This window comes from Elaeis guineensis, chromosome 4, assembly GCF_000442705.2.
Source record: "Elaeis guineensis isolate ETL-2024a chromosome 4, EG11, whole genome shotgun sequence".
Lineage (NCBI taxonomy): Eukaryota > Viridiplantae > Streptophyta > Magnoliopsida > Arecales > Arecaceae > Elaeis > Elaeis guineensis.
This window is the reverse complement of record NC_025996.2, coordinates 27,750,846-27,767,587: the sequence shown is the minus strand read 5'-3', so window position 1 is coordinate 27,767,587 and position 16,742 is coordinate 27,750,846. Positions and strand designations below refer to the sequence as shown.

At 37.0% G+C, this 16,742-nt stretch overlaps 1 protein-coding gene across 16 annotated transcripts in view; it reads right to left on the bottom strand.

The window, feature by feature from the left end:
- Nucleotides 1-16,742, bottom strand: part of LOC105043202 (uncharacterized) — a 46,610-nt gene that overhangs the window by 15,017 nt on the left and 14,851 nt on the right. For 11 of the 16 annotated variants that reach the window (XM_073255958.1, XM_073255963.1, XM_073255965.1 and 8 more), the window contains exons 14-17: nucleotides 14,461-14,542; nucleotides 13,467-13,592; nucleotides 3,520-3,591; nucleotides 1,908-2,033 (exon numbers count right to left, since the gene is read on the bottom strand). In XM_073255958.1, the coding sequence (XP_073112059.1) occupies nucleotides 1,908-2,033; nucleotides 3,520-3,591; nucleotides 13,467-13,592; nucleotides 14,461-14,542 (406 nt within the window). Of the gene's footprint in view, nucleotides 1-1,907; nucleotides 2,034-3,519; nucleotides 3,592-12,085; nucleotides 12,222-13,466; nucleotides 13,593-14,460; nucleotides 14,543-16,742 lie in introns of those variants that run through there. The other 5 variants (XM_073255969.1, XM_073255968.1, XM_073255970.1 and 2 more) reach the window with 5 other exon arrangements.

The following is a 16,742-nucleotide window of genomic DNA, read 5'->3' as shown; positions in this document are numbered from 1 at the left end:
GAATCATGTGCTTGATGCACCTTGATGGCCCGGAGAAAATATAATAGAATGACAATGAGGCCTCCAATGTTGTATGTCTCAAAGTGTTTGCCACAAAGGTGGTCTAAAAAACAAACAGGATTCAACAAAAATGTGAATGGCTAACGTACAAAGTATACAATCAAGCGTACTAGAGGAGTTGTAGGAGTTGTACAACTTAAGGACAAAGTGATAGAGAATCAATTAAGATAGCATAGGCATATAAAGAAAAGCACTGTAGAGGACCAATATGGAGGGCTTCTACAATATTTTTTGAAGGAAGTAGGAAAACAAGGGGAAGACATAACGAAACGTGGAAGCAAGATATGACCAATGATATAAGTTCTAGTAGAGAGATTGTAAGAGCCAAAGGCATAAGTTCTAGTAAAGAAGTCATAACTTGAGGGAAGTAATAAAACTAAGAAAAGAACTCGCCAAAATATAACATATGATGCACAGTAAGTCAAAGAGTTGTGATAAAAATAATGTAAATAAGATCCAAAACAAGACATTGTGGACTTAGATGTAAGACTGCTTGTAAATTTTGGAGCTCTAATACAGAAGTTCAAAATTTAGTATCAAGGATGGAAATGGCCAATAGTTTGCTAAAGGTTTGCATAACTATTGACATCGTGAAGCAGAAGTAATAATGACATTGACATGATATGGCAAAGGGGGTTTGTGTTTAAGATATACTTGAATTTCATATTTTAAGGTAAAGCAAATGGACATTAGAATATAAGAGCTTGAGACAATATGACATATGCACGCATGCAAACTAAGAAACTAAAAAGTATACAAGGTGTTTGTTCCTTATTGTTCACGTCACAAAGATCAAAGAGGCTCAAAGCAGCTTAGAAACTCATTTATCCCTCAAAAGTTTTAAGCTTTGTATGTTCTTCCATCTTGGAAAAGTTCTTATCAAGGATAATTTGAGCAATATTATGGGATGATGAGAACTACATTCAAAAAATCTGGCACCACATGTCCATCCTTGCTAACAATCTCATGCCATCTACCACACATGTTATGTCTTGGTTATTAATTTGTAATCCTTAAAGTGATGCTTAACATGATGACATGTTGAGTTGTGAGGGCTAATTATCTAAAAGAAAGTGCAAAGTTTTTCTGAGAATGCAAATGGCATAATTGGTAATGCCAGACACTAGTGTTCCAAGATGGTTTTTTTTTTGTTGGGAGCATGGCATTACTGAAATACTGGAGTTCACTAGGATTCTCTGTCATTTTTTTTTAATAACACCATCCCTCTCTATATGGAGTCTTTTACCTAAATAAGGATGAATATCAGATCTTTAATCATTTCCTTATACTCATATTTTTGAGTAGTAGTTTTCTTTCTCATATTTTCTTTAAAACAAAACATTACTAAGTTACTTGCTGCCACAAATTGTTGTGTCTGATCTCCCACTCCATTTTTATTTTTTGTTCCAAATCAAGCCATTCATGTGCTCCTTTCTATTCGATATTATTCTTTTCTAATATCTCATTCAAGTCTCTTACAAATATACTATTACTCCTGCGTTAGATTAGAGTTTCCATGGTCCCTTTTTTTCTTTTGATTCTTAATTCCTTCCCCATGATAATCTGTTTATACCACTGCTAAGTGCTAACAAAATGATTTTGTGAAACAGCTCACAACTATTACTCACCCGCACCCACCACTATAACAAAAAAAAATAATGGCAATTTTAATAGATAAACCAAATATACTGTAGATTTACAGTGGCAGTTCTTGAAAGTTACTTGCAAATTACTGAACATAATTCTCAATTAGTAAACATTCATGTATCAAAAATATAGTTGTTGATCAAAAGGAACTGTAAATAAAATGATACAAAAGGTAACGTTCTGAGGAATTCAAGGAAAACCTCTAAGAGTGTGATATAATAGAAGTCTTCCATATGCTGCATGAGGGCAGTTCCATCTCTAATTGTACTCAGTAGATTTATCTCAGTTTGCAGAATTTTTTCCACAAGCTGCTTCTCCCCTTTCATCTGCATAAATGTTTTCATGCACACATTGTTAAGTTTCAATCCAAAAAGTCCTGTATATCATGTCAGTAATTTTTTTCCCCATAATTTACGCAAGCATTAGAATATGCTATCTCACTGGATGTGTGGTCGATTTTTGCAGAAAAGAGGACAGCTTTTCTCAGCCCAAGCAGGGACCACTGGTTTAGATTATGACATGGACCATGTAATGATTTTCAATTAAGTGGAGCAGGAAGACTCCAATGAGATACAGATTAAATGCCTTGCTAAACGGAAACAAAAATCTGATTGAAAGATTTATTTATTATCAAAAGAGGCAGCCTTGATTTATTACATGTAAACAGACGTGTGAACGGTCAGTAGGCTAAAATGGGCCTTGCAGTCATTCCTTGGTTTCATTACAATTTTGGCCAGAAAATTAGGTTCTAGATCTTTTTGAAGAATAAGCACTTCTTTTATCTTGTTTTCCTATAAAAAATTAATGCACGTAGGTTGCTTCCGTGAACTTTATATATGTACAGAGGTTGTGACCTTCTAGCTTCTAAAAGGTATTGTTCTTAATCATTTCCAAAAATTCAACCATCTGGAAGGAGAAAATTTATCACCAAGGAAATTGTTCTATAGCAGACCTCTGGTTCAGAGGATTATCATAATGATCGAACATCCAAGTCTTGACCATTGTGGACTTTAACTATAAAGTAGTGGTTGACATAATCTGTAAGCATTTTTTGAAGTGAAACAAAAGACAAAAACATGTGATTTCATGCTGAGATGTTTTTCTGATTGTGTTATTTTCTTCTGAGATCTTAAAACTAAAAAAGGATAAATAAAGGAAAAAAAAAAACATAAACCCAAGAAGATCTACCAAATACATCAGGAAATCTAGATGAAGTGTGTTTCATACTGGCTGGTTTCTAATGGTTGTTTATGCAAGAATTTAAAGCAGCGTACCAAAACACCCCTTCTTGATTCATCATCTTCAAGGCTAACAGCTCCTATCCTCTATCTTTTCATCACTCTTAAGTATGTCTTTCCATCTACATCATCACATAAAGCTAATGATCTGAATAACATGGTTTGACATTTATATGCAAGTTGGTCAACCTAATTTTGTTGTTATACATATCTATTGACAAGTTTATGAATGAACTTCAGATAAGTGCATGAGCCTAGTATGATATTTCTTTATGAGCTCTTGGGATAGCATATAACATCCCTCTTTGGTCTTAAAATTATGTATATAATGCAAATTATATCTTGCTCATATTTACACAGTCAGGAAGCCTAGATCACGTGATTCATTAAGTAGCATTAATTGCAGTCACAAAGATGCATCAGATGCACAGCAACCACATACATGAAATTAGGAACTTTTTCTAAACAAAACCAAATTCGTCAAGTGCCAATCCACAGCAACAGAATTAAGAATTTGAATCTGAACATGCATGCGATGGATAAGCATGGGTGTTAAGCAGGTGGCGAAGCTTACAAACTCACTGACAAGAATATCAGGTGTGGATTCTCCAATGACATCGCCTTGGTACCCATCTATTTTATTTATCTGTAGCAAAATATTTGTTAGAGCAGCATGCATAACAAGCTTTCATGGTTGATAATTGAAGTTACAACCTTTGAATAAAATAAAGCTTTGTCTTCCGACATTAACAAAAAATGCAACAGGCTGATCATTGAATACTGCTACAGAGCATAAAACCATCCATCACGATATGGCATGAAATCAATTAAAATTTATAATTTTAAGAAATGTTCTGGCTATGTTATGGTCATGACCAATTGCTGACACAATGCAGTCCCGGAACCAGAGAGATATCTTCGTCTTCTAATCTGTTGAGGACCACATATTAGCCCTATACATGCTGGCAGACGTAAAGAAAGAGCAAATTTGATGAAGTGCTCAAATGCTTTGATAGGTTCTGACCATGCAATCAAAACTTGACATGTATTTTGGTGCATCTGATCACAGTTGGTAATGTTGATTTTGGAGTGCCTCAAAGAAAGAACTTCCATATCTATAGGAGGTTTTACAAAAAATCACAAAAAAAAAAAAAAAAAAAAAGAACTGGTTTACTAATTACACGCAGCAGATGGTAACCCATTCAATGGATCGATGCAATGAAGAGCTAACAAACTATCACAGGGAAAAAGAGGAACAGGTACACTAGACGCATGAAATTGTCTCTGTTTGTGGCTTTGTGCATTACTTTCCACCTCATTTTGAGCAGAGGAATCACTTAGGCTGGTTAACACCACCTCCTCCCCTCTTCCAATTGCTAGTCCAGTTTATACATGGGCCAAGAGTACGAGCTCATATAGCAACCATTTACAACTAACCACATGGATCAGATCTAATACACAACCAACAAAGCAAATCAATGAATGATATAAAACTAAATATACAAATATTTTGACAACAGTAAACACAAGTACAGGAGCAAAAGCAAATGAGAACTCAAATCATAGGATCAAATTCTAGCAGCACTACTTTTCCACTTTTCACTAAGGACCAAATTTAGGTTTCTATCCTCCTAAAATCCATACATGAACTGATCTGTAATATTTGTAAATACACCACATCTTGTGTGCTACCTTAAGATGTAATATGATTGTTGAGGTGAGGTGATAGACAAAGTTGGATTGGTTCTGTGGAGGGCTATCAAAATAGGCCCATTTGGCCTAAAGACCTTCCCCCTCCCGAAAAAATAAAGATCTCAAGGCTCTCAAGATATAAGCTAAGCCAGCTTGGCCCAAGCCCAAGTTGATGTTGAGTGGGGTTCACAAATAGGATTTGAGAAATCTAATTAGGCTCCACACCAATACTAGCCTAGCCCACCCAAACTCTGGTGGAGCTTGATGTTGATATACTTGTCCCATTTTTGGGCTGGCTAGGTGTTGGTTGTCTTACTCCTCCTTAAGCTTGAGCACCTCAACCAGGTCTAGCCCAACTAAGTGAAAAAACCTGATAAGGAGGAAACCTAGGAGGAAAAGTGCTTAATGGTTAAGAAAGCCTATATACCAAGATTTCGAAGTACTGGTACTAGGAACTGACTACATTTATATAAGTGTAGAATGACAGATATAGTATTGCGCTGTAAAAAAAAAATGCATGAACTCACTTTATAACTTTAGTCTCATGTTGGGAGTTGAAGACCCTCATACACATCCAGGTCTTGCTAATCGTTTGGAAATTGGATATTGATCCAGCTTGGATTTTGTCACCATACTTGTAGGTCATAATATGTTGAATAATGACCCGGCTGTAGCCCATGACGCTACAAAAATATGTGCATATCTAGTACTCGTTGGAGCCCAACATCCCTACTTGGGTAACAGTAAGCAACGTCATACTTCAATCCCTAGCTATAGATGTATCCACAGGAGAATAGTATACAAAATTGGATCCTGCAGGATATGATGAGTGGAAGAAACCATATGCATCATACATAGATGGAGCATAATGTCCACTCTAACTGTCTGATGCACTAGGAGACCCACCTCCGGCATATGACGAGATCTTTTGTCCAATATAGCTATCTAATTCACTAGCCGATGTTTCACTAACCTCTTTTCTACATAACAACTCCCGCTTCTCCTGGTACCACTCCTCATCTCCTTTTGTCTCTCATCTATTTTTTTTCCGTCAGCTCATCTTTTAATGTACCAGGTGCACATATAATCCTGCTACCCTTGAACCTCAACCACTTTGCATGCCTATTCCGTAACCCTGATCCTATGGAGACAAGGGTGTATCTTTCACACGAAAGGATTTCACCTTCATGCGAATCCACCATTGGATCATCCATGGGTCACTTTGAGATCTATGCAGGTAGATAAATCTAAAATTAGAGCACTTTGAGATATATTCGGTGTGTGATCCAATGGTGGCTTCATGTGAAGGAAGGTGAATCCCTTTGTCACGAAAGATACAACCCCGATCCAATCCTATGTGCCCCTAGCTGCATTACCTCAAGATCCTCTCCTCCTGTAGGATAGTGTCTCCCTAATAAAATCTGAATTTCATCTCAGACTTGGAATCCCCACATTGCATGGCATATTGAAATCTGCCTCACTAGTTAATGGACTAAGCCCTTGAGAATAACCACCACCATCTCCAAACTAGCCACCTTGTCCACCCTAGCCTCTAAACCCATCAGTCAAACTATCATTATCATCATCATTGTTATTGTGATATGATCTGAGCAAGCCAGAATCTGATAGCTCTCCAGTCTCACTATTATCTTCCCCAACAAGTATGTTTTTTGGCTACCTCAACCGGATCTATGATTGGTGCGTTCTCTTTAAACTTGCCCTGCTTACTGTCCTAAGTCTCTTATCATATCTCACTCATGTTGGGTGATATATACTTCTTTACCTGTTCATCTACAACACGCACCCTCAACTCCTTCATGATAATTCTATTTGGTTGTTGATAAGTACACTAATTAGGACATAGAAGCATTAAACCTTTTATTAGTTGATCCATATTATGTAAAATTTGATACTTCTTGTCTTCTTTTGCAGGAAATTGAGAGATTGAGCTAACCAAGACCCAAATTGAATCAAATCCAAAGCAAAATTAAATAACCAAGGTGTCAAGAGCAATCAATTAAAGAGGCTAATCAAATAAGACAATAATCCAATGGCTGAGAAGCAACACTCCACTCAACGGTCAAGATTTATGATGACACCTCATGAAAACCCTAGAGATACCAAGATCCAAGGGATAGGAAGCAAGCTCCTCTTGATCCAAAGGACACCAAAAGATTGATACTTAAGAAGCCCTAACTCCCTCCTTATTTTTAGGAGGTGCCAACTCATTTAGCTCTCTCCCCTCTTTTTCCCCCACACCTAAATAAGCTAACGCGCCACTCCATCCCATCTTTCATTCACACCAACAAATAAATTCCAACGCCGCCCTCTCTCATTTTTAACGCCCCACAATTTTCTTCATGCTCCGAACTCCTCACGCCTCACTTTAGTCCATACGCACCCCAACTTGCGCTCCCTCCTTCTTCACGTTAAAAACCTAACAAACTTCTCCCATCTTTCCCACTCACACCCAACTTTTTCACGCTAAAAGCCCAACTAACTTCCTAGTTGACGCCAACTTATTTCTTGCACGCCCAAACTCCTTTTTAGCATGCCAACTCATTCACGCCAAAACTCTTATGCCTCCTCTCTTTCTTCCGCACAAATCCAATGCCAACTAACACCTTATTTCTTTCACGTAACAAAATTCAATGCGCCTCTTCTATCCAACGCCCAATTCTAATGCCCCTTGATCTCCACAATAAATCTCCACCCTCCATTATTTAGGTGCCTCACAAAACCACTTAAAAGAAACCCTAGCCACCCATCTCTAGTCCATTAATCCCATATTGCCTAATCAAATAAATCCTCATGCTGCCTACACCTATAAATAAGTCCCAACACTTCAACCAAGAATCCATCCATTCATCCAAAAAATCCAAGCATCCAATCTCTAACGTTTCAGCAAGGAGAAGGATGAAGGGAGCGAAAGTGAGTGGAATCGACATCATGCATGGCTAAAGGCATCGTCTTCGGGGGAGTAGATAAAGTCTTTAATTTTTCAATCTTGTAGTTTATTTTGAATATTCTTATGTATTTATTTTGATGCAATTAAATCTTGTAAGACACTCTTTTGCAATGAAGTTTTGATTCTATTCATGAGTTGCTTTCCAATTATTATGCTTCACGCTTATGTAGTTAATCTCTGAATAGCTTATGCATTCGTAGGGATGGATCATGATCAGGAGATACAGTCCGTGTTCAAGCGAAATAAACTATCTTAAGGATTTACTCATAGATTTCTTTATCTTCTTTTTAAAATCTTTTATGATTCAAGTTTAAATAACTTATACTTTAGGGGACAGATCGTGATCGGAAGATACGATTCGTACTCAAGTAAGATAAGTTATGCTCGAATCTAATCATAAAACATCTTAATTAATTATTGCGATTGCTTCAAAAGAAAATACCAAGATTATAGTTAAAGATGGAATCAAAATCCTGAACCTTTATTCTCATACAACTTTCCTTAATATTATTTCCTAGTTAATTACTTCCATAATTATCTCATAAGAACTTTCCTTAAATCATTCTTATCAAAAACAAATCCTAGACACTTTATTCTTAAACTTTGTTTTGTGTTGAACGCAACTTAGCCTTCAATCCCTATGAATTCGACATCCGACTCAAACTATTCTATCCCATAGTTGAATCGGAGTTAATTTTTATCTTTTATCACTCTAGCAACAAGAGCGTATCAGTTGTGGAGGATCCCCGGCTCATCTAGCACCTGCATGTCTCAACTGCTAATCCACCAACCATCCAAGCATACAATCATCATCATCACGAACAAAGTCATCGATCAACAGGTCATCTTGTCCCTTCTCCTTGCCCTGATTTAGAAACTTCTGTCTCAACCACATATGGTAGTGTTTCTCGGATGCCAAATTGTACAGCTACCTGCTAGTCAGCTAGTTTTGAACCTTGTTGTGGATCAAGGAAACTGTAGACCAGTTCTGTTTGCACCCATTGGATGAAACAGCCTGCAAAAGGACTTAGATGGCAACCTTCCTCTGGGTGGGTGTATTAGTGTCCTACTGGACTCACTACTCCCTTGCAGCCAAATATTTCACAGTGACATAGCATTCAGGGAAAGCAAAACGTTACTAGAATAATTTCCTAAAGGTACTTGGAGACATCCTAGATATTTATTACCAAGCTCCCATTTCCTGAAACTTTCGCATCTCTTGCAGAATATGTTTTCCCTGTTTAGATACATAGGACTTGGTGGTAACGTCATTTACATGTGAAATATAATACACTCATTTATTACCTCACTGATTGCTTCTGCAGCTAAGCCCTTTTGCAGCTAAGCCCTGATCAGGAAACATTCATGCACCACGATCCTGATTGCCCATAGCAGCCTCTCATTAAGAATTATGTTCTCATCACTCTGGCACTCCATGTTCAAGTAGTAGGCTGCATTATAGCTTAGCACAACATCAAGATGTAAAAAATATCAATCAAGTAAACATAAGAGATCATGCTATTCTACCCGCCATGTGCAACCCCCCTGCCCATCTGTAGGTCTCACCTAGATCCAGAGGTATGGGGCTGTATTTCTCTCACCCACTGCATTAATATTCTGCTACTTAGCTTTTGCTGGGTAAAGAAAGAACATCTGTGGAAACTTCTCATGGTCAACCATTCACAGCATTGCATATAACGGCTCTAACACATTTGTCAAACCTGCACATTTATTTGAGAAGGCATAGTTTAAATTAATCCCCTCGATTTTTGGCCCTCAGTTGACTTGCTGTACTTGCTTTTCATCTATTCAATGCATGTATACATAGTTCTAAGACCCAATTTACTGTTAAGGAGGTTCTTCAGGACTATGTAGTTCATGGCAAATCATGTCACACCTAGTCTCAGTAGCTCCCGACCTAGGTGCTGCCTCATCAGTGGAAGCATCCATTTATGATAGTATATATTTCAAGATAGTCTACCCCCTGCTCAACAACAAATTTCACCCATGGGAAATCCCTAATGTCTTTCATCATCAAACCAATATAATGGACTGCACATTATGTCCAATATGTACATGGCACTCTTTCAAATTCTTGCCTGCTCACTTGAAATAAGACCATTTTTTGCCAGCACCTGGATGATGTACTGCTGCTCGACCTCCCCAATCACCTTCTTCAATAGACCAAGGATGTTGTCAGAACTGTGGATCTGATTAGATGCATCAATCTACATCTGAAAGAAAGCTAGTATATCAGAATACATTAAGAAGTTGATGAGGCTCCTAATCGGCCCAGACCAGCCAACAAACATCAGTGTCATGTACCGAGGCTTATATCCATCGATCCACCTCTTTAGACCCTCAGCCTCTACATTCAAATATGGCCGGTGTTTCTCATAAAGAGTGGAAGACTCAATGCCAGGACCCTGCTTCTGCAATTCAGTGATCACGTTTCAGGAGAAACTATTCACCACAACCTACCAGAATTTGGCAATAGTGGAACCACTTGATGATGGCAGCCCCTATTGCCATGCTTCTTGCACTTCTTGATATAGTCATCCATCCAATACCGCCCAATTGTTGGGTCTGGGAAAGCACATGGATCCATGTCATGAATGGTGGAACTTGACCTGGAATTCTTTCCCATATCTTTATGAACTGAATTGAATAGGGATTTGATGCCTCCAATACTAGGTCTAATTGACTGATTTCTATGTAGCTCAAGGGTGTCCTTGTCTATGTGCCCTCCCCAAAAAGCCCTGGACCCAGTACCCCTCTCTTATTGTGAAGGTTCATACTACCAACGTTGCCTCATAGCCTCCTCAAACTCCCACTATACCTACTTAGAGTGCCAGATGGCCTCGTGCATCTTGGCAACCTCCATATCACTGGATCAGACTACTCATACATGTCATAACCATCATCCCTCAAGGCTGAATATTGGCCTTGGCTGCCTTGCAATCATTCCAGGCCTACTCATTTCTAATGACCTGCTTACTTCTTACAAGCTCTGCAACTGGTCTCATTGCCCATTTGACCTACCCAAGAATCTTGCTTCAATAGGGTAACACCACCTCCTTTGTTAGCCATGCCACAGCAATTGCATATCCAATGATATTTCTCTGAGTCCATCTTTCCATGGTACCATCCAAGATGTGGCTTTTCCTTAACCTTCTTACTGGAAGACATCTACCAACCTAAAAAATTATGCTCCCTTTATATTTGATAATATCCAATCAAGATTCATAAAACTAATCTTTGTTACATTTTTCCACGCTCTTAGAATTTTATCATATTATTTATGATTTGTATCATTTAAAAGTGACTTAAAAATAATATTATTTTTGTTGATGAACAGGATGCATAATATGTAATTTAGAATTGGTCTTATTAGTTTTTAATGCATGTTCTATGTTTTCAGCAATTAATCATATTCTTTATTATTTTAAGTAATTTTTCTTAGAAAATAGGTTGAAAATCAAAAAAAAAATGTTAATCAACAATATAAAGATAACTATTTCAAAACTCATGTTGTTAATCACAATGCATGTCACATTACATTTACTATTTTTTTTAAAACGTAAATATTTTCCCTTAAAAATATTATAAAAACACAAAGAATTCTTCAATTACTAAAACACATAAGAATTAATTTTATAAATTACATTTTTACTTTAGGGCATCTATTGATAGTTTTAGACTTTTAGTTTTTTAAGGAACTTTGGTATTTTAAGCATTAGTTAAATGATTATAAGTATTTTAATAAATATAAAATGGCCAAGTTTTGCCATATCGGTCGGTACCATACCGACACTCGATATGCCGAGCCATACTGTACCGAACCACATACCGACATGTAATAAGATGGTACCTGTATGGGGTCCATTATCAGATGGTGAACATTGATTCTTGCTATAAAAATTGTAGCATGTGCACACTACAAATGTAAGCACAGAATAACTTTTAGACTTAAATTTTATTTTCTTTTATTATTAATCTAGAAATATTATAAAGATAATGGTCAGAAAACAAAATTCACCAAAGTTATAGGGCAAGGTTCGCTGAACTGGTACTATGACCTATATTGATCGATTGCCGATACAGTGAAAGGGAGAGGGAGAGGGAAAGGAGAGAGAGGAAGAAAGGAGGGGAGGAGGGAGGAGGGAGGGAGAGAGGGCGGACATGGAACGACCATAGCACCATCGCTCATGGAGGTGAAGGGGGGTCAGTGAGAGAGGGGGAGGCAGACAATGAGAAAGAGGAAGAGGAGTGAGAGGGGTGAAACAATGGATTTGATAAGGCACGAACCAGCCAGAACAGCACAGTTCAGCAAACAATGTTCTTAGGTGTTGACCACCCACAACATGTCCAATTATTTCAAGTTAATAAAATTCAACATGGATTCCCCTATTTTTCTCTATTTTTGCCAACTTTTAGACTAAAAATAAGAGACTCACCTGATGGTGTGCCCTCTCATGGTGATTCATTGCTTTGCCTCCCCACCAAGAACCTTGACTCTTCTCCCCTTGTTCCCCTCTTTCTCTTCTCTCTCCTTCTCTCTTCCTCTCTTTCTAACCAAATGGTCAGAAGGAGCATACCAGGTTCTCATGAGATGCCTAAAGGCAACAAAAATCATCAGCTAAACCCCTATCATCCCACCACCTAAAAAATTTTAAAAAATTGATTGCAATCAAGATGCCTTCTAACTTCCCATACCAGGGTCGACACTGATTGGTACCACTACCAATCCATTTCGACCAAGATGCTCGACATATGCAATATATGGTCCAAACCAAGGTGTACCGATGTTTACCAACTGGATCCATGAGGCATCCTAGTGTTGTCATCCTACCAAAACAATATGGTACCAATTGCATCATCCCATTCCAACAGTTTTTGAAACCTTGCTATATACTATGCATGCCTTACAAGGAAAATATACATAAAATAAAGTCAAATTTGTTGCTAAATTTGAAGAAATGTAATACCCAATCTGATAACATAATTTTGTTTTATATCTATACCAACATTAGCTTTAGATAAGATAGTTCAGAATTGGAATAGAGCAAATGAATCCATATTTTTGAGGAGTTTTATGATTGCTAAATGGTAGTGTGAATTAATGGAAGCATTGAAGATAGTGAGTATGCCTGCAACAAAAAGAGTGCAAAAGGGCTTTTTGTAACAAAGATTAGTGTAGAGCAACCATGATTGAACTCGAAAGAATAGACATATATTATTTTATAAAAAAACAATATATTAGTGCCAACCTTGGCAGAGATCATCTATTCTTCGATAGTTAAAACCAAGGCTCACAACCTTGGTACCGAACCCCTTGCCGCTTTGTGTTGATACAATAGGTGCACCCAATATGGGGGTCAGTTTGGCATATGGTATGCCCCCCGTACTGCGTCTCTGTTCTATACCAGTATAATATGGTATGCCCAGTACAGGGCGGTACTTACTAATACAGTGACCCTTGGTTCAAACAATCATCATGTCATCATTGTCATGTGCAATGTATGAATTGCAGGACATTCTCAAATCTAACATGAATAGAATGAATAAGATATGCTCATGATGCAGGGCTTGCAAGTGTAATTTTAATCTTTACCTAGTAAACACAAAGTATAATGCTCATATAATGTTAGCAAATATTGTAAGATAAACCTATAAAAGCCATTGAAGGATCTATTAACAGAGCAACGCTTTCTGTTTCCAGACTTTAGACAACCTATAGAACTTTTAACCATAAGAAATGAACTTAATTCCCTTCAAAGGAAGGGTAAAATCAACAATTAGACTTCCGGACACTAGAATGAGAATTAGCAATAACATGAAGTCCAAAATATAGCACTCACCAGAGTCTCTTCTAAGTCTCCAGCTGCAAGATAAACAGGTTGAGCAACATGGCAGTACCCCATCAGACGAGGGACGGTCGGAATAATATCTCTGTGATTTACAACTCTCCAGCTATCTTTGACTTTCTGCATATTTGAGTAAAATTTTGCTTTAGTGCTAAATTCTCATAAAAGGACAAACAAGAATACAAGCAAATCAGTGGCGGAGAAAAGGTTTGTAGAGAATGACAATAAACCAATTCACATGACCATGTGCATGATATTAACATAATGAACTGTTTAAATAGATTGTTCCTAAATAATCTATTAAATAATGAATAAATTCTGACTTCAAGGAAGGAAATTTTAGGCCTTGAAATCGCATAGACCATTTAGATTTAGAATTACATGTGAAGCTGCTCTACTGAAACTAATTAGGGAGGAGTTTTGCATGACAAGTCATGCACTAGATGTACAATAATTTTTGTCAGAGCATTAATATCATCATTTTCATGTTCTGTTTTAAGAAATCTAATACAGTTACAATTCGACCCGGTTGATTAGTAAAAGTAAGGAGTAGAAAAACTATGTTGGCTGATTTTTTTCCTCACTATTATTCATGACCTCTAAGCATAATTCAGTACTCAAAAAACTTGTACTAACTATTTTATATTCAACCAACACAACTTTTGTTTTTAAGATAAGCTGTAATAAAATCCATGACCTCAAAATTGCAATTACTACAGGGACATGAGCCCAACTAGCGTGAAGAAATTAAAGAAAAGATATGGAACCCTTGTATTTTATATTTCTGGTTTTGGTGGCTTAAAATAACAGAACAGAAAATGTAACAGGGTGTTCAAAATAAGACATATAATTAAATCAGAGCTACTGGATTCTAACTTATGTGCACAACAATCAATGTTTGTTATTCTGACAATGGAAGCCACCAGAACCAAAAGGAAGAAAACTGCAAATTATATATACTCAAAAGTGCAAAAAGATTTAATATTACCTCATTATAGAGTTCAGCGAATCTTCTATTCCCGACCCTAGGAGAACCAAAGTTATACATCGTAACAGAAATCACACCACGCCTACACATCAATTAAATTAAAATATATTAAAGAGTTCCAATCTGGGGAATATTCCAGTAGTGTATAAGAACTCTCTCTAGTTCATGGCTTCTTAAGAGATATGATTAGAAAAAGTTTTGACATGTAACACTCAGTGCAATGCTGGAGTCATGGCTTTTGCTGGAGAAAAATATAGTATAGTTAAATCATGCTGCAATAAGTGGAGTAGATGTGAACACAACACAATCATATTGCATGAAAAAACTATATACGAGATGATAGCCTATTTTAATTGGATGCATGGCTGTCACCTGCCACAAGCAAGTGCTCCCGGTCTTTGTTCACTACTCCTAATAGAGACGAGACTATATAATACTTGTTATGCAGCATACCAATCTCATGGTCCAAACCAACATTCAAGAACCACTAACTTATTATGCTACTTGAACTGTAAATACTCCTTGATTCAGTCCGATGCTGCATAAAACTATTTGATACGTCAGAATATGTATCATATAGGGACCCCAATCAGTAAAAATTTTGGCCATGAGTGGTATAACAAAAATAAGTTCAATGTTCGTTAAAACCACTTATTAATCACCTAAGGGATAATGCTAACAACCAAAGTTAAATTACTGGTAGCTAAAAGTACCAAGTACCACATAGACCAGTATGGTACGGTATCATACCATGCCTGATGGTGCTGACACAATAGAACTGAGATGTTGTACCATGTGTCTGTATGGTACGGTTACCAAGGGGCATGCTACTGACCAAAAGAATATGAAATGGCACCAACAGTATGGGCTGGTGCACAACAATGGTGCTTCAATCCAGAACTAAGATCATTTATCTCACTTTCCAGATGTCAAATTTGACCATTTGAATCATATTACCCTTTCAAATGCATGGAATGGTACAATAAACTTTGTTTGGGCCAATGAATATTGCATGGAAAAGGAAGTTCATGTTGACCTATAAAATGAACCACCTTTGGACTGATTTTGATATGGAGCAGTGAATTTGGGCTCGCCTCAATGGTCACACCCCTTTGCTTAGAAACTAGAGGTTTTTGGTTCAAGTCCGGGTGCATCTATTTTGGGCCTGGGTAATTACAATGCAGGTGAGCCTTCCCCACTTTCTCTCAGAAACATAAAATAAAATAAAATATAGACTGTTTCATAATGCACCACAATCCAATGATTAATTGATAAATGGCACCAAGGAAGCACGAGTGAGTCATCATGGCTAAATCTCAAAGCAAATCAAAAAGAATAATTAAAAATTAAAATATGAAGAAAAATCTGGATAGAGAGTTATAATTAAAAAAAAGAAACATGACATATCAATAAGATGAAGTGCATGGAAGGCAAGGCTCACTATACCTGATCATGCTGCCTAGGATGGGGCATACCATACTGTACCATTATGGTAAGACTTGGAGCATGCATGTGCTGAGTCTTGGTATTTGAGGTATGTAATAAATCGAGACTAGGTATAGGTTCTATCAGTTGGGTATTACCATGTTGTTTGGTACCAAGACTGCAAACTTTGATGGAAAGTGCCAACTTGGCAACATTTAATGCTTATCATAATTTAATATCATCCTGTATACATAAGCACGATTCAAGATATTAAGGACCTAAGGTGAACTGCCTAGGATGCCAAGAAAGTCATCTTTTAGAACATTGCTGAAATTCCAGCATCCCTGTTTGAGTAAAATGGATGTTATGCTCATCAAACATAAAAACATTTATCAGTTTGTTTAATTATCCACCCACCACCTTAATTTGATCTTACATCTTATTTGACACTCTACTTTGGTACCATTTTTTCTTTCTTGACCATCTTGGAGTTCAATCTGGTGATTTTATGGTAATTTTGGGCTATTATTTGTCAGCGTGAATCAACTTGATTAGTATTCTCGGTTCCAAAAACTTATTTCCTTCCAAATCCTTTTCACAACCCTAATATAGATATTGTGGTATAAGAGAACTCTTTCAAATCAAATGTGAAGAGTTCTATGCTTTTATGGGTGTACATCTCAGTTGATCCTTTAACTAGATGACCTTCAATCTATTGACAATTAGATTGAAAACCGAGTTTAGTATTTTTTCCCTTTTTCCCTTTTAAAATGATAATTAGATACATGACAAACTGTATAATAGATATGTTACAACTTAGTAACTATTTTGGAGGATTTGGCCTTGGAATGGAACCA